Source organism: Thunnus maccoyii, chromosome 7, assembly GCF_910596095.1.
Source record: "Thunnus maccoyii chromosome 7, fThuMac1.1, whole genome shotgun sequence".
In the NCBI taxonomy this organism is placed as follows: Eukaryota; Metazoa; Chordata; class Actinopteri; order Scombriformes; family Scombridae; genus Thunnus; species Thunnus maccoyii.
This window is the reverse complement of record NC_056539.1, coordinates 29479705-29504129: the sequence shown is the minus strand read 5'-3', so window position 1 is coordinate 29504129 and position 24425 is coordinate 29479705. Positions and strand designations below refer to the sequence as shown.

Genomic DNA, 24425 nt, shown 5'->3' with positions numbered 1-24425 from the left:
ACAAATCCCTATAAGAGCAATTATACGCAGCAGCTCACCAAAATAATGTTAATCACAAGCTAAAAACAATGAAAAGCTATAAACTTAGAGATGTGGAATTGTTAAAAAAACATGAATAAATGCCTTTATGTATATATATTTAATTTAGAATATATTTTATATATTTTTATAGTTTTTAATTTCTATTTTGTTTACTTTACTTTTACTGTACATTTTAAATAATACTTCACCACATCAAACATTTGCTAATCATTTCAAAAGTATTAAAATGGAAGAAATGGATATCAAAAGCGGTTAAATTGCCATTATGTCGCAGCTCAAGCCGGTGATAGCAGCTCACTTATGGTAGCTAGTTGTCACCGTAACGCACAAAGCTACCTGACAACCAGGCTTTCTAGGTGCACGGCAGTCAAAAATAGCGACTGTCAGAGCAAGCGATGGAAAGATTAGTCACTGTAAATAGATCTCAAAGAAATGCTGCAACATCTCAGCCCCTCAACACAATCTGAGACAAAAACTTCAGCTCACAAAAAAAACAAACAAACTTCAACAACCTAAAATCAGACTGTATGATGAAAGCTACTTGGCTTACAGCTTTTCATGGATAGGGGAATATAGCTATCCCAGACCGGAAAGTCTCATTTGCAGTATATAAATTTGTCATACACGGTAAGTCAGTGGTACCAAGTAAGCTCAAGGGACATCTTGACAAAACACTCCTCTCTCGCCAACAAAGATATTTTAATAATTCAGAGACTAAGTAAATGAAAAACAAAATCAATGCATTATATTGTGTGTGTTTTTTGTTGTTGAAAACCTAAAATGTAAGCTCACTTTTGAACATACATACTTAACATAGCATACCCAAATTGTCTTTCATCATTTATTGTCTTGTCTGTCAGAAATGAAGTGCTGCACGTCCCAAAACGTTCTTTATCTAAATGAAAAAAAACACAAAATAGTCGATTAATCATGTTTTTACCAACTGAGGAGCATCTAAAAACTCTTTTCTCTCTGGACCTGATCTCGAGAAAGTCATACATGCTTTTATATCATCTCGGTTAGCTTATTGTAATTCATTGTATTCAGGGTTAAGCCTGTCTCACAGACCTACTTGGCCTTTCACAAATACTAGAAGACAAGATCATATCACAGGTTACCAGTAAGTTTTAGAATTGATTTTCAGATTTCGCTGAATACCTTTAAACTTCATGGTTTATCTCCCAGTTATGTTGCTGAAACTATGAGTAAGAGCGCAGGATCAGATCTTCAGGCAGGGCCCTTCTGGCTTTTTCAAAGTCATGGCTGAAGTCTGAAGGCTATCTCAACTCTGGAACTCCCTGCCTGAAGATCTGAGACTTGCAGAAACGGTTGATTGGAGCTTTTCATCAATTGCCAGCACACTGTTTTATTTCCAATATGTCTTATCTGTTTTATTATTATCATAGTTTTTTGTCATTTTTATCTTAAATTATTGCTGGGTATTTTATTCCATTTTATTTTGTATTATATTGAAGTGTTTGACTTTATTTTCCTTGTGGTAATCCTGAAGGTTGCCAATATTGGAAGGTTGCCATGAAACACAAAAAAAAATCACTATGAGGGAGTGCCTTGGTTTACAAAAAAAGTTTGACAACCACTGCTGTAGGACACATTTCACCCAACAGTTCTTGGGTCTAATGTGAAATAAATCCATGAATAAATAAGAAGTTGCCTCATGAAAGTTGTTCTCTCTGAATAATTTTTGCACATAGTATGATGGGAACATTATTTTGGAGGAGTTCTGCTGCAGACATGACTGGAGGTAACTTATGAAACAGCTGCCATAGATTTTTGGCTGGAACATTAGGTGAGGTTGTAAAGTGCATTCATTATGAAGAAGTCATTAATTAAATATGGCAGGAAAAGTGGATGGAGTTTATCAGTCCATACTGAGGGTAGTCTGCAAATGAGGTCTAATTCTGTCAACCAAGGACTGAGGTTGCCTTATGTCCTTTAAAATATGTTTTAATCATTTGCTGCTTAATGGTATTCTAGATTTGCAGCGGGCCAGCATAGTCCATTGAGAGCCTATTGATGGGTCGTAAACCGCATACAGTAATTAGTATTAAGTGGTAAATACTTGGCAAGTACTGACAACTATAGAGCATGATTTTCTTAATTTGTTGCAATAGTTATATGCAGGGGGTGGAAGGAAGGTCATTATTATATCAAAAACTTAAGCACATAAACAGCTGCTTCAGTCCATTATTCATATCTCTATTAGTCAGGAAGTCAAATTTTAGTGGGAACAAAAAAGTCAAATTTTTGTGTGTTTTTCAAGGGGCTTCAATCAACTTCTCTCAGAACAATTAACAAAGCAGCTATGTGGATGTTATAGCATTCAATAGGGCTGCAGGATTGCATGCACGGTGCAGACCGATATGAGCCAATATTTCATGGTAAAGATCCGATGCTATTCTGTTGTCATTATATTGTTTTTCTATAGTGAAGTATAGTGTATGTTGGTGTATCAATAATGATGTATGTGAAGTAAACATTTTGTGGTTAAAGGGTATATACTGTATGGATTTGGAGACTAAATCCACAGCGACAGGGGGAAAAAAAAGGATCTGGACCCTGATCGGCCGTAAATAAAGACCTTTTATCATTAAAATGAAATAAACCTGCTGATTGTAGGTTTTCCATTCAAATGCTACAAACTGGCTATGATTGCATCAAATTAGTTAGCGGGTGAGCTAATCAAGACAACAATGTTCTGAAAAATATAATAATTATATTTATCCACTGAAACAAAATGAGATTTGAATAATGCCTTCATGAAACGATTGCAATCATACATTTAAAAAAAAAAAAATCAAACGATGGGGCAATTCAAAGCTTTGGCAGTTGACTATCTGATTATTTGTGTTGCTATTGCGCTAGAGAGCAGCAGGCTTTTTACCTTGATGGCAGTGGAGGCGATCTGGATGTGGTGCAGCTTGTGCAGGGTGCTCTCCCTGTCAATGAAGTAGGAGGCTGCCAGCTGGTGCAGAGCCTCCAGAGTCACAGCTGTGCCATTGGATTCACTCACTTCAGATGTCCGACTCAACTTCCGCTTGTCCACAAAGATCATTAATGACTCTTCCCCTATAAATACACACACACAGACACGTACACACACTTCATTAATGACTCTTCCCCAATGAACATACACATACATATATAACACTGTCAATGGTGGCAAATGTTAACTGAAGATGAATACCTTTAATACCTGCTTTTACCTAACATACACCAGTTCAGTACCACTGACTAAGCTGCTGCCTATGCAGCTTAGACAGTTTAAATTGAAAAAAATCCACTAGTCAAACATGAATAAATCATTATAAAAGTAATTCTGACGTCGCTGATAAACTTAGCAGCCTCTGCTAATTGTATTTATTGGTGATACAACTACTGCCACACAACACAAATTGAGATGCTTTATGGATCAAGTCTTTCAGTACAAACACAGCTAAAGCTTTCAGAGAACAGTGTATTGACAGGCAGTAGAAGGAGTGAGAGATCGATGGCAAAATCCTTTCTAACAACATTAGGTTTTATGGGGAATGCGGTTTTAATTTGGATAGACACTAGAGCTAACATACAGTACATTACCAGTGGGAATAGACAAAGGTTAACACTTGTCTCCAGCAAACTGAAAAAAAACTAAATCTCCATCCTAAGAACCTGAAATGTTTTAAAAACCAGAGAAAATAATCTAATATGGTGAGATTATTTCAAGTGTTTCCAAAGAAGTTTCAGGAATTTACCATCACGATACGGACGCTCTTTTCTAGAGAAATTCTTGAAACAAAATTTCTACTCTAGAAACATATGGAATTACTGTATTTTGTTACAATAGCAGGGTTTTTTCTTGTCTGAGCCACATAAATTATTAAAGCTGATGTTTATCTTTAGGAGCAGGGTTTTGTTTATTTACAGTGATTATAACAAGTAATCAAAACATATTTTATGATGATATATTGATGTTTAAAATGCTACATAAAGCACATTTAAATCACCTTGCACAATGCTCACATAACATCTAATGATATGTCACTTAATAATTAAAATCCTGTTATTTAGTATAATTAATAGGTTACAGTATATCAATCAAGCCATGCTTTAGTTGAAGTATTTCCTTGTTTTTGTTACAATGTATGATGTACAGGATTGTCTCTCCAATCTATTTTTTTACACTGTTTGTAGTCATCATGGCTTTGAGAGTTTTTGCTCAAGAAACAAAAGATGAAAAGAACCAGCAGAGGAGCTGTGAGGAGATTGAGCAGCAGATAGCCATGGGAGCTTTGCTCCGCATTACAGGACTCTGGCTAACTTACTCTGTTTCCATCTATTGTTATGGGAACAGGCGATGAACTGACATTTTTGTCAAACAACTCCATCCATAGATTTTCAACACTGAATCAGAGATATGTGCTAAAACAAAGACAAAACCACCCCAGAAACATTTGAGCCAATATTTAGTATATACACTATATTTAGTTGTGATAGCACTGCTCAAGAAGCTTTACAGCTCCAAAAATATTTAACTGACAAACTAATTGCTGCCAGATCTTTACTTAAAAAAGAAAACATTATTCTTTTATAACATTTCACCTTTGTTTGATAGCAACAGGGATGGACAAGCATGAACTAAAGCATTCAGGAACTAAATCAGGAAATGAAAGTGCTGTTTTCCCTTTGGGATTACCATCACATCTGAAGAAAGATTGGATTAGCTAGACTGATTACAGAAAGCAACAACATTTTTGAGACACAATTTGAAGCATGCGATGAAGCAACACATAGTCATCACACTGTTCTCAGGAATTTACCGCTGCATGACTGTGATGTCTGAATAGATGCTGGAAAGGAGATGTTTAGAGGTGTAAAATGGAGACTGAAATTGCCAGAAAGGCAACAAATCTGTCACCCGAGGAAAGAAAGATCTACCTAGTGTTCGAAACAATTAGCAATTACAGTTACATTTGGTTTCAACACTATTACATTTACACCCTTGTTCCTTCAGTTGAAACAATGGTGCAGCTCCTGAGGTCTTGAAAAGATGTGGGCCTCCTGAATTCCCAGAACAGAACAATTTCAACTCATCCCCCCTCCCTTGTGCTAAAGTAGGTCAATAAAAGCAAAGAGACTACGTCCCGTCTACTTTATTTACCTCCGAGTGTAGCAGAGAGCAGGAAGTGGGTTCCGTATTTCCTGATAATGTTGTCAGTGATGGCGTTGAGACTGGGCCTCCTGCCCAGCTGCCTAATAGTCTGGAGGAACTCGGGGTCCAGCGGCAAGGAAAAGCCATTGTTCTCTTGTCTCTCCAGGGCCAAGCTGTTCACCTTCCAGCGGCCAAACTCCCTGCAATGTCACACAAACACATACTCAGCAAAGGACACACAACACAACACAACACAACACATGAATACTTCATGCAGGCACATTCGGGAAAGGACATTGGTCCAACAGAAGCCACACTTTTCTCCATTAGGAGAGCCTTTCCATCATTGTCAAAAAGTGAAGGGGATCTGGGAGCTGTTTTGAGACATTTCCATTAGAGACACAATGAAAAGAGTAAATCCACCAAGTCCATCTGAGCAGTTGTTTTCTGCTTCTTGAAAAGGAGGAAAATTGAGCCTATTGTTGTGATTTTAAAGTGGACAGGCCACAGCTTGCCCCTCACCAGGAGGCTCATATTCAGATCTGTTCCGTGCCAGGCGTAAAATATGATGTCTGCATGACCTCTAAGTGAATCTTGTGTGCCACTCTTTAAAAAGAGGAATGGTCTCATGCTGTTTCTACCTCCGGCTCAGAGAATTGCTTGGCACCATAGTGAAAAACATTGTGTTTCTCCACCGATTTTAAATAATAGCGCAATCTTTTCTCATCTCAAGTCAGTTTTTGAGGCGCTGCAGTTGGACGGGCTGTAATCATGGATGGAGTCTTGCTGCTTTCAGGGTCTCTTTTGGAGGGAAAAGGATTCATCTGACATCGTTTGATATTCAGCCTGGCCTTGGAGCATGCCAGCTGCCTTTATCTACCAAGTGCAGACTGAGTGCTGCTGCTTGATGCATAGATTAGTGCTATTCAAATACAGCTGGTAATAAACTGGTTGGTTCTACACTGACCTAGCAGGGGAGAAATTGAAGACCTTTCAATCACCGTTTGGTAGGTACTTGACATGTCTTTTGAGAAAAGAAAGTGGAATTCATTTACATTTGAAAGTATTTTTGCTTTAAGATTTACATATAAAAATATGTCTGCTGCAATGAAAAATATATGTCTCCTAATTTCTTATCACTCCTCATTAAGGCACTCATTTACCCATTTTGTCCAGATGATGTGCTGAGAATTCTAATTTAATGCGTGTTAAGTTAAAATATAGTACAAAGGAAAATTGTAAAAGTCTCCTTGGTTAGTGGCTAAACTTATTCACCATAAAAAGACAGTAAAAGCAGTTGAAAAATGACTGAGGTGTAGAGTGTCTTATTCTTTTGTTTTAGTGTAATGATAGATTTTGTTTTTTATTTTGAAAATTAAATACAGTTGTGTTTTTGCTGGTTGATTCACAGTAGTTATCTTTAGAAACTAATGAAATGAACTTGTAGTTCATTTCATTAGTTCGCACTTTACCTCAAAATGCTTAATCGATACAGGAAGGAATTAGTATGCACAAACAACCAACTGTGATGACTCAGACAGTCCTGCAAAACCTGAGCAACACAATAAAACAATGCAATAATGTAGTTTGGACTTCATTACAGCTATTTTGAATAAGAGTTTTGAAGTGTTTTGAAGTGTTTATTGAACGCCGCAAAACTCTTTTTTCTGTTGTGTTGATAGTGGCATTATGTTGCACTGAACTCCCAAAGGTACATTAAACTTTTTTTTTGTTTTTTTGATTGTGCAAAGATGCAGCCTGGAGGAGGTTGTAAAAGGATAAATGTATTTGGCTTGCTGACAGCCATGTCCTATCTCTATACTCTTCATTTTTCAACAACTTCAGAACTTTGGCTCCTGAATTTATGATCGGTGGCAGAAGAAGAGGATGCTGACAATTATTTGCAACATCCCTGATTCAAGTCCGGCTGTTGCATCTCTGTCTTGTCGTTTCCTGTCATTGGTCTACTTTAAACTCCATAATAAAGGCATACAATCTACCACAAAATACACACACCTCTGACAGATTAGGCTAATGTAATGCTGTAATCCTAACACTAATGTACTCAGGCTAACAAGTTTGGCAATCAAAACTCATAAACCCAGCAGACATGGAGCAACATCTGCATGACTTGAAGTTGTGTTTCTGTCCACCTGATGAATGAAACTTCATTACTCACTTGCCATTTAGCTCTAGTTTTGTCTCTACCATCTCCTAACAAAAAATAGCTAGCTCTTTAGCAGCTACATGTTCCACCCTCTTCACCAGCTGGGTGCTATCTTTGTCCATCTGCAATTAGGTGCTGACCAGGTAGAGTACAGTGGGTTATCAGCATTTGTTTGCTGCCTCCTGAACCATGCCACAAAACCAAAACAATGAGATAAAAGAAGTGAAAAATCTCCATTGAGTTGAGTCATAATTTGTTTTGTGGTTTTAGGTCTAATATACAGAAGCCTATAACTAGACTACTAGACATTGCACATGAGAGAAAGTTTGGCGGTCAGGCAAGCAGACAGATAGGGAGTGATGGGACTATATGAATTGCAGAAGGAGAGAAGAAAAAGACGGGAACATCAACAGAAAGCAGAATGAAAAACAACGTGCGACCATTGGACTATTGCCTGTAGTGTGGGGGAAACTGAACAGCACTTAATCTTATCCACAACACCATGGCGAGAGACTTTCAATGGAAGTGAACTTGGCTCCCAGAAGTGAAACGCAATAGCACTCGAATTCAAGCAGGGAGATGGGACACTCATTACTTTTGTGGCAGACTTCAAACAGATGGGAGTCGATCCTGTTTACCGTTTCCTGTTTACTAAAGGTTGTTGTGTCTTGAGAGGAAGGTGTGTGTGTGTGTGTGATTGAGTGCAGTAGTAAAACTGTGGTGTTGCGTGTGTGTATGAAGGGCATACATATGCCCCTGCTCGTCTGGTGGGAGGGGCTTAAGACAGAGAGGAGAGGGGGGGAGAGCTGCAGGAGGAGGGCTTTATTCTCATATTCTGGAGGGGTTTTTTTTGCAGTTGCCTGAACACTACATACCCCAGCTTTAAGTCTAAATATACTATAATAAATAAAAATACTGTAATATAAAACAGATATTGATTAATTGACCTTTATTGCTTCAAGTTGTATTACGATTTTTGCATCAATGTGATGAAGTATCTTGATTTGTCAGGTATATTTTTCACTGGATTATCCAAAATTTGAAAAAAAAGAGATGAATATGGAGTTTTCAATTGATTTTTTTTTTAAATATACTAAATGGCAAACACTATTTTTTATATTAAACGACATACACACCAACCCCTAGTAGCCTCCATGCAAACTATTTACTACTTGTGACAGAGAAACACAATCTAATGGTAATACAAGATGGCTTTCAAGAGCACACGACTGCACAAAATGGAACTGTTACTTCTACAGTGTTTTACAGCATAATAAATAGACGGTATGGTTTCTGGAAATTAAAATCCCTCACAAGTTAAACATTTAACGAGCTTTCTCCTTGAAAAATAATCTTTGCAAAGACGCAAATGGGAAATTTCCCATCGTGTCCTTCTCTCTCTCTGAACATACATACAACCCCCAACACCCTACAGAGATGCACCAACTCCCCCATGCAAAGACACATGCCCACACATGCATTCACACACCCTGCAGCTGCAAAAATCTAAACAAAGCCGCCCTTGCTGCAACAACTTTTCTATCGCCCAGAATATCGCAGAGGCCCCAAGGGTGCAGGCCTGCTGCCAATCAATTTCCCACCAATAACAATGACCCCCCGAGAAAAATACAAAACAGAAAACAGCTCATTAAGGCCTGTTTCATGTCTGTGTTTCTCTATAACGAGCGGCCATTAGCGTTTCTCTCCGTCCGCTGGGACCGGCTGAAGAAGGGAGCAGTGGAGAGAGAAAGAGGGAGAGCTTAACTGTGATCGACACGCTGCCTTGCTATGCTGCTCACTGACAGACATTTATGAATGGTGCCACAGCTAAGCTGGAAAACACACCACACACACAGATACAGAGATCTGTTGTCGAAGACTTCAATTCGGCACCTATTGCACGCCACACATTATATGCACACACAAAGAATCTGGCATTACATGGAAGACTGAAGGTTTATTTCACCCTTAACTGTTCTCAGTGAGATGCTGAGTGACTGGAATAGCCTATCAGAGACACACACACACATGCACACACAGACAGCAGGTTTATTTCACCCGCAGCGCTGTGCAGCAGGGGGCTCACTGCATATCTACCTGTCAGCCCCCCCTTTGAGCGAACTCAAGCGTTGTGCACCAGGAGGTTAGGAGCTGCAAGAGCTACAGGGGCCTTGGTCAGAGCAGGGGAGTCGTACCCTGCTATGTGTCCATCACAGCCCAGATGTCTCACATCTTTCACAGGGTACAATGTCTGCAGTCTGAGGGCGCAGCTCGGTGCCCAACATAACAAATCAGGAAATCAACCCAGCGAATAACCTGCTGATGCAGTTGAGACACACTACTGAGCATAGCAATGCAGATTGTGTTCAGTATGTGACTGAGCAGGTATGCAAGTGTGTGATGGTGCTAATGTTATCTCCTGAAGCATGATCAAGCAGGAATTATTGTAAAAAGATTACTTTTTTTTTTTCAAATGCATGACTTTGCATACAAAACGGTGTATTTTAATAACAAAAGAGGGCACTCGATTGTGAAAACAAATTCTAAGCAAACCATTTTACAGCAGCAATCTGGAAATCTAAAACTGCCTTTCAGCTCAAAGAAGCCTGTATGTTAAAAATGGATGGCTACAATGAAATAAACAGAAATGACTTTTACTTTTGCCTTTAAACAACAATTGCTTCTAGCAATAATTTGTCATTTTCCCTTTAATGATCTCATCTCGTCTTCTTTTTCCTCTTTTCCTATTTTTTCCAATGAATTTCAAGCACCGAGTAGAGTTCTATCAAATTTTATATACTGTAACTATACGATGTGTGATACTGTACTATATACCATATCAACAATAACATCCGCACTGACCCATTTACAGTACATTATTGTTGGGATCAAGCACAATGTCATTATTCTTTGTGAAAAATGCCAAAGGGAACATCTATATAAAGTCAAGCCTGACCCCTTGTTAATAAAAAGCCCACAACCTCTGTCATGACTGCAACATAATACTATTAAATGACTGAAAACCACCTAAGGGGCCACACTACATCTTTTAAAAATTTTAATGAATTTAGTTGTTTGCTCCTATTAGCACCTATTGCTCCTAGAACAGCTCTGTTACCCATTTATGAACCGTACATATCAAGTCACATGGCACTGACAGTGTGTGAGGACTTCATATAATTGATGCATTACCCAAACTTCTGTTACTTGAAATGAATTTGCACAGAATAATGACATTGCAGTTTCCAGCGCCTTCAATGAAATTGTATGATGTCAAAATTCTATAATTTGACTTCTACACATTGCACACATGCAGACATTTTTTTTTCTTCAAAATAGCAAGTAGATTTATTTTTACACTTGTTTTAAAAAAATGGTTGACATTAATCAATGTCTGCAAGCTAATTAGTCTGTCGTGAATAAGCCTAAAAGCACTATGTTCTTTTGCTGCTGCCTCAATCATGCTAATGTTAATGAAATGAGCTACTATGCAACCTCATTTCAACTCATCATAAGATCATGTGAATGTCACAGAGAAAGAAGAAAAAAGAGAAATGTACAAATTACTCAACTTGTCTTTGCAGGTGTTCTGAATATTTGCATTTATACACTGTTTCCAACAGTGAGCTGATTACCACTAAAGACAGTTTTCTTCCATCTCTCATTTCCTCGCGGTTTTTACTCAGATATTGTATAATGACTTTACAGCAGTTAGGTCCAGATCATTTCTCTACATATCAAAACTCGGATTCAAACTGTGATTTAAAAAGCAAGTGCACAATATTTACACGCCGGAGACACAGTGAATTGCAGTGCAGGCGTTTTTTCTTCCATTTTATTGTAATTAATGCACATTTTGAGCCTTTTCATTGGTATGAAGACAGGTGGACTAATTAAATGGCTCCCTTTATTGGATTGACTCTAAAGAAGGCATTTTTTACCCTGTCTCCAAGAAATTATGTTTTTAAGAAACACAGTTACTCATCAGATTATGTTCACTTGCAACATTTTTACAGTGAAGAAAGTAGTATGTTTTTGTACAATCTGCAGGATATCAACACTCTAGACAGAGGTTTGCATGATAGGTTTAGGCAACAGAACACTTTGAGATTAGGCATGCTGGTTTGGTAAACAGGTTTAAAAAGTAAACCTACTGTTAACTTTTTCAGTATCTTACCCAAGACAAGAATCTTTCTATAACCTAGCGTCTAAATATAACCATAAAAAAGTGAAATCACGCTTTAGATGCCATGAGCAGATATGTATTGCAAGAGCAGAACATTTATCCCATACTTTCAGTATAACCATTTTCAAATGGGCAGACAATTACAGTAGTAATGTTTCAATATGTTGATAAAAAAAACATAATCTGGATAGTATTACATTTCTTTTAAAATGCATTTACTATTGTAAATTAGTAATGCAAATGTATAATCAGAATTTATAGGATACAGAATTAAATTCTGTAACTGGCCACTGCACAGCTTGTTTGCATTTTGACCTAGAAATACATGTTTTACATAATCAAAGCTATTGGAGGTCTGTATCAGATTAAATTACAGGCAAAAAGAAGCAAAATAGCATCAGGTGAAATAAAATTGTTGCACTTATGTATAATGGTTTGTCTTTGTCCAAGTGGATCCAAACATTACAATGGACAAAGCAAAAACTAACCAGGCAGTTACCTTACTCCGATACGTATTTGCTCATCATCAAAAAGGCCTGAACGAGAACATATTGTTGTGTTTTGTAGCTGGGTTACCCTAGATACCAAAATAACCTGCTGTGCAAAACAGTTGGTTGATGTAGACTCAAAGTTATTTCAAGGACCTCCCCAAAGAGAATTGTGCAAAATGGGAGAAAAGTCCTTCATGCTCCATTCAGTAAGATAAACCAAATTACATTTCTTTGGAAGACCTTGCAATGAAACGGCAACTGCTCCGCTGTTTTCAATGTTAGTGATTTTTTTCTTTGCCGCAGTTTACTTTTTTTCTCCTCTTGGTTTAATCTGATGTGACATTGATCCTTCTCAATATGCATGCGCCATTAGCAACAGAGAAATGATTTTTAGAAATTAAGAATTACAGACAAAGAGGCTTTTCAGTTGAGCAACATCAAAAGAAACTCTACACATGCCAGACGTATAGCAGGCATTTTCCTGAAAGGCACCTTCATAGTGGCACATGTCAACTTAGTTAACTGAGCTACTGATGATCCAGTCTTAACAAGAGAAGAGTTGGAAAGTCAGATGAGAGTGGGAGTAAGATGGAGGCAGAAAAAAGATGGAGAGACTTGTGTCTTTAAGTCAACCACCAACTGCAGATACAAACAAGGAAAGAAAGTGAGATCAAGACGGAGAAGGAGAGCGTAATGATGTAGTTAATAGCCGCTGGTTGTGAACGCTTCACAAAATTGCCACCAACTGTTTTCTAACAACATCAAACAAACATCAAACCATTAATTTGTGAAAATCATATTAAACCTGCTGAGAGGTCCTATAAACAAGACGGCACACTGCTTCCTGCTCATTTTGCTCTTCAATGCCTTTGATGCTGCTGAAATGTGTACTTGAGTGTTACTCAAATGCACATTTCAAACACTTGATTACCAATTGATATTGTAACCATTACCATGGACGTTTTAAAACTCCTGTAGATGATTGGGATGCATTGAACTGGGGATGCAAAATGGTGCAAAGGAAAGCAGCATGGGGTTAGGGTTAGGGTTAGGGTGCTTACAGTGCAGCTGGTGAATAAACTTCATAAAGACACTATTTTTTTCTTCTTTTCTCTATTTGTTGTCATGTCTAGATGATACTCAAAAAATAGACTGAATACATTTTAGACTAATTTGTGTTTAAAGGTTAATGCAAAGTTAAACAACAAAATACATTTGTCATTGCTTTCTAAAAGGACACATATGATACCCATATTGGCAGGATCACATAAGTGCCCTCCAAAAGGCGATTATCACAAAATGTTTTCTGATATGCCACCTCACTCGTTTAAGGTTAGAATACATTTGTGGTCATGGTTAAAAGAAGTCAGAGTTGACTGACCACAAACATAAATGGAGTGGTGAATGCACTTATATAGCGCCTTTCTAGTCTTCCAACCACTCAAAGCACTTTTACACTACAAGCCACATTCACCTATTCACACACACACATTCATATGCTGATGGCAGGTGTTACCATGCAAGGTGCCAAGCTGTGCATCAGTGGGAACTAATCATTCACACACACACGTTCACACACCAATGGCACAGCCATCGGGAGCAATTTGGGGTTCAGTATCTTGCCCAAGGATACTGTGACATGTGGATTGGATGAGCTGGGAATCGAACCGCTGATCTTCCAATTAGTGCATGACCTCCTGAGCCACAGCCGCCCCAATGGTCTCCTTTGTCAAAGTCATACGCTTAGGCCATATTCAGTCCAAATCAGGTGGTGCGGTGAAAACGCCATTCCTCCCCATTCATTTGAATTGGCATAGTGCATTGCAGGGGTTTTGGCCGCAGCAGTGCTGCACTGGCCTGCAGCGAGAAAGTTGATCCAGAGTCAACTTTTGGAGATATGCAACCCGGCATCACGCTGCGGTGGCCAATCACAGCTGGCGATCAGACTGATCAGAGCTGTACAACCCTGCCATGAGGGAGGACAAAGACTAGGAGGAGGAGAGGACATTTCTCTTTGTTTGATGACATTAAAAATAACGTTAGACTTTTCTGTCGATGTCCTGACTCACTTTAAACAAGACGAGATAAAAAGAGAGAGAGAGAGAGAAAGAGCAGCTGTGGTCGAGTGAGCTAGAGAGTGAATGAAGAGAGGGAGCGGTGGTGGTATCAGATCGGTAAAATGTTATTTTCTGATTGTTTCACACGTTCCAGAATACAAACACGCCCACACACCTCTGCTCGTCCCTGTGGCGGTGCGCCGCAACGCCTGATTAGGTCTTAATACAGCCTTAGTACACCTCACCGTGACCTCCACCAAAAGAGATTTTGCAGCGTTACTTCCATCTTTGCTTCTCAGAGACAACAATCATTGTTCACACGACCACAAAAGGTCACTTATCAAGAGACAATACTAATCTTATTTAATTTCAAATGTTTGAACAAATGACTAATTGCAGAGCTCCTTCCTTCAGTTGTGTTGAAAATGTTGGCATTGTTGACTGAAGATGTGATGTCCATGTATGTGTTTGTTGAGAGGAACCTTTCTTGTTCAGATTCTTCTAGAGACCTTTTCATCAATCTAACAATGCAGCTATTTGGTATTAATGGGACTTCCTTTATGTAAGTGTCTCTGAATGGACAATGTGTATTTAGTTTCCACCCTAGACCTTTTCTTTTAACCATTTTACACCATTTTAAACAAACTTATTATACAAAATAATTTCTGTCTTCTTCTATCAAAGTTAACATTTGTATTTTATTGGATTTCTTTAAAATTTCTATAGCATTTTTAAAACAGAACAGGAAAACATGCCTTTTTTTCTTTTCTTTTTTTTTGTACCATTTTTGTTATTTTAGCCTATTGAGGGAATTTGAACACAGGCTGACTTTGTCTTACTGTGAAATGCTGCAGTGTGGGGAAAAAAAAACAAAACAGCTCAAATGTTGTAGGAGGGTGAGTTTTGTTAAAAAAGCAATTGCAGTATTGATTTGTAGCTCCCGTGAATATCACTACACCTCTGATAATAGAAAGCAAGATCAAGTCAGAGAGAGAGAGAGAGAGCATGATTTGCAGGAGGGTTTGCTGACATGAAGACTGCTGATCCCTTTTGTACTGCAATTTGTCATAACACAGTTGACAAGAGACTTGTCTTCACACACAAAACAAGGAATGCCTGGAATCACATTGTGTACATAATGAGGCATTCACATACTGTTAATACATGCTGTGGATACACACCCAAACCTCACAACTACACATTCACACACACACACAAACAAATGGAGCAGAAGACAGAAGAGCCACCAGCTACGCTAAATCCTGCTCTTCATGACACAGTTGCTTTCTGTCAATGAGGCTGCATGGGCTCTTTTAAGACTGTAATCACATATTGTAGCTGCACACAATGGATCATCACATACGTGCATAAGCACACCACGCCATCCGAGTATACACTCCCGTTTTTTATTCCACAGTTAGTTGTTAAACACTTAAGCAGTCGATAACAATGTTTTGGGTTAGTTAAAAATAAGTTCCTTTAGAGCTTAAAGAGGCAACTTCACACTACGGTGCCTCGGAAACAGCGGTGGTAAATAATGTCTTCTTGAAAGATTATGGGATTTTGTTGCAGAGACGTCATAAAATGTTTTCTTCATTATGCCTTTGTGAAGAGGTGAAAAACAGGACAAAAAAACAGAGTTGTGGAGAGCCGTTGGTGGTACTTACCCCATGTTTTGATAATGTTCTATTTCACTTTGTGAATAGCCACTTCCTGTGCACTGAGAATGTGTCCTGCCATTGACCGCTCATGACCAAGTCCCTGAGAACAGCACCAGGCTTTGAAGCCAATTTGACATAATAGCCAAACTGTGGAATTACAACTTCCGGGTCTGACAAGGGCCTAAAAAGCGTTTTTTTCCATTTTTTCCAAAACAGTGGATACATTTGTCGCAACCCCTGTGAAATGACTCACCTCACTGTCAGAATTTGGATCCATTTGGTCTGATAGCATTTGGAAAGTCTAGAAGAGCTGCATGATTGAATTATTTTAACCCCATTCAAGTTAGCTGTAGGGCTAAACTGGAAGTTAGCCCACTCGGCCGGCGGATGTCTCTGCATACTGCGCACGCTCTATTAGCCCAATGCAGAGCATGCACGCTATTCATCTGGATAATTTCTTTACAGCAGGAAATGGCTTTTTCGGTTTCATGTGCCACAGAGCAACTTTCATAGAAATGAACAGAGTCTGATGCTGTATCCTGTTCTCTTCATACATCCATGCTCATGGCTTTAAATTTGGGCAAACAGTGAATTCACAGTATTTCAGTTAAGGGTGGATGGGATGTTGTTCTTTGTTTCAGGCCACATCTATGATATAAGATAATACTTTAAGTGTATTTTTATATAAAAATGACACAGCTGTGACCATTAGGAGAACAAAAGAATTCCTTAATGAAGATTAATACATCTACAGATCCTATCCCAATGATTTTTCTGAAATTTTGAATAGCTCAAGCCATCCGTACAAAATACACTCCAATATACAGACTTCTTAAAAGCTGCTTCCATGGACCTCTGGCCCTGATAACTCCCCCATCACACACTTGTCAGAAGCCATAAGCTCTGCGCTGGATGAAGTCCTCATCACTGTCATTGCTGCTGGTGATCAGGAGGAGGATGCAGCTCTGCTTCTGTCCTGGAGACACATTCAACCTCTGACTGGAGGACGATAGACCGACTTGTCTCTCACTGAACAAGCCGCTCAGGCATTCACGCATGAAAAAAAAGAAAAAAAAAAAGAAAAACTAGTTCAATAAAAACTGTATCTCGCTCTATACTTCTCTCTCTGCCTGAGTCTCTTCTGCCACGTGTTTGCAAAAAAAATCTTTACCACAAAAACTTCCAGGCATTAATACATTGATTGTAAACACCCAAGACCATCGCAGTGAGGATCAACAGTCTCTACCTGCAACTGCATTTCACACTGTAAACAAGGTCAGATTTGATTTGGTCATGAGAGGCAGAGGGGAAGCAGTTGAATTTCCCATAGATATGTTCTGAATTTTGTGAAACATAACACCAATAATAAATGAGGCATGGAATTAATCAGTAGTCTAATTTTATTGTAATTAAACCAAGGTAGAACAGTCAAACAGAGACTGTGGATTATTAAAGTAATTTAGCATTTTTTAACTTGCCTAGATAGACAAATTGAGCTTGTAGCGTTATACCACCACATAATGTCTTAACCCTAACCCTAACCCATAAATCCTGTGTGGATAGTTCACTATAGAACAGAATATTACTTTACGTTGATCCCTGAGACCACAGTTCATGTCCCATTTTCTATCAATGCAAACCATTAAGATGATCCTCCCAGCAAATCCTCCAACTAAATGAAAAATACATTGCCTATCAACAGGATGAGATTTTTTGTCAGTGTCTTAAAAAACCTGATTCATGTGATTGTTTTGTGATCTGGCACCTGTATAGTTAACGTTTGGTTAGGTTTAAGCATAAAAACTACTTGGTTAAAGTGGATATAATCAATATTTTTTTATAATAACAATGTGTCAAATGAAAATGTGTAAGCTCTAAAAACCCACTGTACACTACCTGATCACAAACACACACTTAGCGACTAGCTGGTGAACATAGGGGAGCATTTGGCAGCTAAAGAGTCGGATATTTCCCTCAGAAGTTAATAGAGACCAAAAACAGAGCTAAAGAAAGTGAATATTGGATTTTCACCAGGTGGACAGAGACATGAGTCCAAATGAATGATAATGTTGCTCTGTAACTGCTGGATGTGGAAATAAGCAACTGTTTGCTACCATGTTCAAATATCGACTTAAAAGGTTTTATGTTAATGTTGTGTTCACAACTTGTTTCCACTGCCCCCAAATGGCCAAAAAATCAGTTAATACAGGTTTAAGATTAGAGAAAGATTGTTGTCACTGTTAAAAGTATGAATGAAAGAATTAAAGAAGGAATTAAGGATGTTGGCTGCAGGAAATGTGAACAGCCTCCTGAATTATAAAGTTGAAAATTTTGACTAAGTAGTTGTCATTGCCTTACCAGACCATAAAGCACAAGTTCACGTTTTTTCAAATCTTCCAAAGTTATGGTCTTTTTAGTGCAAAATGTCCTTTTTTGTCAATATCGTGTGTATTAGTCCTGAGATGTAGTACCATATGATAGTTGAATGCAGGTTTCTTGCTGGAACAAAACATGTGCAATAAACATCAATGCGACATACCTACTTGGTTTGGCTAACTCAGATTCCTGAAGCCTAAGGTAGCTTTCAGACCAACATCAGTTCCGCATGAAAAAAACGCAGCCTTCCTATTGTTTTGAAAGGGGGCAGTCTGTTTACACAGCATGGATGCCAGTGCATTCAGCTCAGCGAAAAAACAGAGCAGTCATCCAGCAAAAAGTTGAACCAGACTTAACTTTTGCCGCAATGCAACTCGACGTCATCCGGCAAGGCGTTGCATTGGCCAATCACATGCATGCAGGCGCGCATTCCTGGTGCATTACTTTGTAATGTGAATGCTGCATTTGACTGTTTACCTCGCAGTCATCGCAACAAAAGATAAAATCGTCGCAACATGAGATAACATAAGATCGTCGCAACAAAAGATAAAACAGTTACCACCATTATAACTTTCCAGAGTTGTAAAATCATGTCTGTGCGCTAATAAAAAACATGTTTTGCTGTTTATATACAAGGACATGTTGGGCAATCTAATTTGTATTCTATGCTCTGTATACAGTTTGGAGATATGTTAAATGGCAACATCAGCAAAATTGAACCTACCATTTCTGCAAATGCATATAAATGACGAGTAAATATGAAGTTTGATATTACCGAAAGCACAGACACACATTAGTTTTACCAACCATTCAGTAATTTGCACCATTCTGTATATCTTCTCAATGCATGCATGTAATTTGATAAATTAGATATTTATGTTCAAAAATGCTACAAGGTTAACCTTTACCAGAATTGAAGACTAAGAGTTAAAAGTTGAATTATTATTTCCTGTGCATGCATTTGTCTTTGATATGGTTTACTATAGCATCTGGTTTCCTTTTGGTGCATTATGATGTATCCCTTGATCGTCTCCTCTCTCTTCTTCTTTTCTCTTCATTGCTTTATATATTCTATGCAGTTGTTTACCAGTCTATTCCATCGCATTTTATAATCTCTTTTAAATGTGGTTTCCCATCTAAAGCATTCACAACGCAGTAGCACAGCCATAAACATGAAACAGATAAAAACACATTAGGCTCTACTTCCTCCAAATGTAAATGACATGATTACACAGTGCAGCCCAGGTATTGTAACGTCATGCCTCTGCACACTATCCTCTCTACAAACATGTTTCCATATAATTGAAACACTAATCACTCCATAATTACAAGAGAGGACTCCTTACATCAAATGAAGTCGATGCAATAGCCAGTGGGCTGACAGGAGAGAAGAGAGGAGAAAACACGAGATATGAGGCGTGATATAAAAGTTATGGCCCATGAAGAAGAAGAAAGGAGGAGCTGACATTTTGACTAATATGCTACTGTCTTGTGGGTACGGCTCGACTACACACAAAGATGTCGTGGAGCAAGAGTTTCTCAAATTCACTGAAATTATTTCACAACACCACGAGCTTCTAAATTATTAAATGAAACATGCTTTTGTTCATTTTACACCCAGTTCCACCTCTGATGCACATGTGTGACAGCAGTAGTTAGCAAAAAAAAAAAAAAAATCTAATTTGAACTCATGATATCAGTGTGAACAGGGAGATCAGTCAATGAAGAAATGCTTTTGATTGCTTTAAGTGTCTATTTATCAACCAGGTGTTACCGTTGGACAAACATGCAACCGGCTGACTGCTCGTAACATATAAAAGAAAAACCACAAAGCTGTTATGAAATGCTTTTGAATCCCATAATCCATTAATTCATCACTCCAATTATTGCATTTGATCAGACTTTGAGAAGAGAAAAACCTCTTTCACTGAGGATTTGCAGTTAGAAAATCACGTTTTTTAAAAAACAATATTTCACCGCTGCGACAGAAAGCTGTAATTCTCCGAGCTTTTTAATCTCGGTTTTAATGCGGTCCAGATAAAAGATGAAAGTGCTAATGTAAAATTATTTCACTTTAAAACATTTTATGACTTCCATTCTGAACATCACTCCATAAATAATGCATTCTGTAGCATTTATTATATTTAGAAATGGCTACAAGCTGTTCCGGTGCAGTGACCAACCAGCAGGGGGGGATAAAGTGCTGGTTCCTCTCATGTCCCCTCCTCTGTACTCCGATCCCTCCAGTCCTCTCCTTCATCCCCTACTACTCCCCCTCCCCTGCCCCCTGACGGGAAAGGCCAACCGAGCTCTGGAGAATATTTATGAGCGAGGGAGAGCAATTGGTTTGAGATCATTCGACAAGGGAGGGAGGGAAGGAGGGAGGGAGGGGTGGTGAAGGGGAGGGAACCAAAAGAGAGAGAACGTGTGAGATAGACATGAAGATAAAGGCAGAGACAGAGGGCAGATTTTAATGTTTTTATTTAACCTTCTTTTCACCTGGTGGTTAATTAAGAGTCATTCCTTACTGCTGTTCCTCCGTCCTGCTATCTCCCACTGTGTATGTGTGTGATTGTGCAGTATGTGTCACTGTGTTTACTTACAGGGGACCAAATATCCAGGCAAGCATTGAGGAAAACTGTCTAAACTGAGGACAATTTGGCTTCTCCACTGTTCCATAAGAGGCCAATTTGAGGTTTCGACTTTGGATTTAGAATTACAACACATGGCAGTGACAAGAATAACAAGAACTTCACTGACCCATAAATGACCGTAATGTGTCTGCAAGAGGCAGAATAGTATTGTTGATCAATACAAATGACTCAAAGATTGTGCCTGGGTTTTCTTCTTTTCAAAATTCATGAATCTGTTTTGGAACAAAAAAACACTACAAAGCGAACGCAGTTTGAAGGCACATCTGATCTCTTCAGTTCTCAGCTAACTGGCATCCTCGATTGCTCAGCGATGGATGACAGTGCTACGGGTGCAAGTTATATAAAGCCTAAAAAGGCTTGTTTTTCAAGCCGAGGAAAAGCAAATGACAAAGTCGGAATATTTTTTAACATAGTGATACCTTTTCACTTGTGTTTCTACTGGATTTTTTGCTCTAATTAGCCAGCTTACTGTTATTCTTCTGAGGAAACTGGAAAGGCCACTGTAGCTAGAGGGGAAAAAGAGGGTTATATACTTGCATTTCTGGATATTTGCTGATAGAGGTCCACAGTATATAAGTCTTACTGTACTGTAAATGGCCTTTTAGAATTAGGGCTACAGTTTGTTGAATAAAAGTGGTTAAACAAGGTTTGCATCGGTGTAAATGACAGCACTGTAGAAGTGTTTGTGTCTGTTACATTTGCAATCCAAGGGAGGGGTAAAGACAGAGCAGGGAGACAAAAAACCTAGAGAGAAAGAGAGGTATAGAGACATCCTGAGAGACAGAAAGAAGAGGACAACAGAGAGGCAGCGAGGGAGGAAGTGATGGATGTAGGGAAGCCAACAGCGCTACATTCTCTATCTTTGCCTGGCATTGTCACCCCTGTCAGCTGCTAAATGCCAGTGTCAGTCAAACCTCTGTTCAGCTGGCATCAGCCTCTCCACCGCGTGGCTGCGGACGCTCTGACAGCATCGCTCTCATCACAGGGTGTCAAAACACTTACCTGGCACACATGTACACACATGAGCCACGAATACAGGCACGCTGGTGTGAACACCCAGTCATGCTAACTGTAACCTTAACCCAGACATACGGTACGCTTTAAAGAAGCTCATTGTCAATGTTGCTTGTTTAAGCTTTTCATAAAGTTAGAAAACCAGCTTTCTTTGGCTGTTGTAGATGGAAAAATAAAATATTTGAAAAAGGCAACACATCAAAGAAAATCCTCAATCACATCAGCCCTGAAGTCAAAACAGGAAAGTTTGCAAAAAATACACTAACTATGGTAATTTGTAAAATAAATATATGCATAAGACGATATATGCATCACACAAACACACACAAAGATATTCCCCCCTTACAGTTAAACACTGCGTGGAGTATGCTGCTATAAACACATACTGAGCCACCGCCTAAAATAATTTCATCGGTCTCAGTTTCAATATAGAGTTTAAATGCTTGAGAGGCGTTTCTATCCTTAAGAGAATAAAACTCAAAGGGAAACACCAGCACAAACACACACCCACACTTGCATACACACAGACTACTAACGAATGAAAGAAGCCTGCTGCCTGGTACAGTTAAGGTTTACAGCTGTTACATTACAGTTTGATGGGTACATGAATCATTCAGTTTATATGGAAAATAAAAAATTGTCAATCTTTCTTTGGAGATGCAACATTCATATTATATTCAGTAGTTTAATGTTACTACTAAAAACATTACTTTGAACAAATAGACAACTACCTTATGTCCTGTACATTCACACTTGGGGGTTTGCATCTTGAAATGCTGACATTTTCTTTTAATTCCAGTCTCTTGTCTCCAAAAAAACTGTAGAAAACTGTCACCGTAGCAAAAGCTTTCAAACAGTACCCTGCTGCATCTAAGCACACACCCAGTATACTTCACACCCCACACTTCTGAAGCCATTCTGCTACCCACTGTCACACATCAACTAGCTCAGTCAGATATCTGTTATGTCCTGCTGCTTTGCTCAAACCCTCCTGCGGTATCACCACTTTTTTTTTTTTACTGATATACAGCGTTCTGAGGGTTTGTATTGTACTCAAACCATATGTTTCTGCTGCCCACAAAAAGAGGAAGCAGGCAGTCGCACCCAAAAGAAGCTTGCATCTATACAGAATCCATGCCGAGCTTTCATTTGTATGCAAAACTCCACTAAGTAATCTTCTCTATGCTCATCCCTCAGTTTGCCACCTACTTAATCTGCATCTTTTATAGTCTAAAGAAAAGTATTATGTTATCTCTTGCATATAATTATCTAAAAATCCTGCAAAAATGCCTCTTTTCCTTTGACCAAGACCACATGAATCGGAACTACCTTAGCGTCATGAAACTGCATTTAGATTCAGATTTCACAAGCAACCTTCCTGGCAATTATCTCAGCTTTGCAGACAATGCATGCAGAGAGTCACCCAGGACCCCGCTTGCCCACTGCCTCTCACCTGTATATCTTGTACTTGGTGGTGAATCCTTGCTGGTAGCGCTCTGTGAAATCAACAAACTCCTGCGAGTGGTGAAAAGGACCCTTGTCTGACAGGAGCCAGCCCAGGGGCCCAGATGAGCCGCCGAAGCCAGCCCCGACAGGCTCCGCCGCCCTGGCCCCTACTGACACCCAGCTCTGGAGCAGGCTTAGTGTTAACCACTTCCATAGAAACATGAGGGCCGTCAGTCTAATGGAGATGCACGGGCCACTCATGCTGCTTCCCCCGGCCCCGGTGACTCCTCATTCTCCCTGCACTTTGGAAGAGTCCTGGTGGAAGGAGGAATGAAAGGAAGAGGGAGAGGAATTGAGGCAGAGTGGACACAGAGAACAATAAGGTTGTAATTTTGGTCTGGGCGTGAGTGGGATAAAAATGAAGTGAGAGAGCTGCATTTGTCCAGTGTTGCTGGGTCAGAAATCATGGCAACGGGCTACTATTTTTGAAGATTAGACTATCTACAGTTGATTTACTGTACATAATAAAACAAATTATCATTAAAAATACTGTATTTAAAATTAGGATGTTATAAAATCTTCAATATGTAAAATTCCATTACTGATTTAATGTGATGCCCTTTACCTTATTCTGTAAGTACTGTGGTCCGTGACTAGTCGGAATTAGTCTCCGCAAAATCCCCTGATAGGACCGTGAAGTTGGGTTTGGCTCGGCGCATAGACGGGGTAGCATTGGAAAAGGACTTTTTTTTAGGGGAGTACAGACGCGCAATTAGGAGCAGCGCAACTTGAGCTAAACAGAATATGACATCCAACCTCCTGACTGCGCGCTCCTCTCTTCTTTTTCACAGGGGCATATTTCCAGCGGAGAGCCTCCGACGATGCGCAGTAGGTAGAGTACGTCCAATCCAACGGAATGAGTCGCAGCGGACACGATGCTTCAAGAGCGCACAGGGTCAATCCTTCCAGATAGAGTAATTATTTAAACACCACTATGTTTTGGACTCGGTGAATTCGCAGAGAAGAAAAAAAAAAGACCGCCCGCATGTGAGAAGCACCGCTAGCGCTGTCCACTAACTCATTTCTGCACTTGATTGGAGAGACGCGCTCAGGGCGCATGCAGGGCGCACGGAGAGCTGCTGATGCTGCTCACGGTGGACTCTCAGCGCACGGAATGTGTGA

At 39.2% G+C, this 24425-nt stretch overlaps 1 protein-coding gene across 1 annotated transcript in view; it reads right to left on the bottom strand.

Annotated features, from left to right (window-relative positions):
- Nucleotides 1-23949, bottom strand: part of brinp3a.1 (bone morphogenetic protein/retinoic acid inducible neural-specific 3a, tandem duplicate 1) — a 49142-nt gene extending 25193 nt beyond the window's left edge. Inside the window, exons 1-4 of the mRNA XM_042417147.1 lie at nucleotides 23869-23949; nucleotides 23251-23558; nucleotides 5201-5391; nucleotides 2945-3129 (exon numbers count right to left, since the gene is read on the bottom strand). Coding sequence (XP_042273081.1) covers nucleotides 2945-3129; nucleotides 5201-5391; nucleotides 23251-23504 — 630 coding nt within the window. The 5' untranslated portion in view covers nucleotides 23505-23558; nucleotides 23869-23949. The remainder of the gene's footprint in view (nucleotides 1-2944; nucleotides 3130-5200; nucleotides 5392-23250; nucleotides 23559-23868) is intronic.
- Nucleotides 23950-24425: the final 476 nt, after the last annotated feature.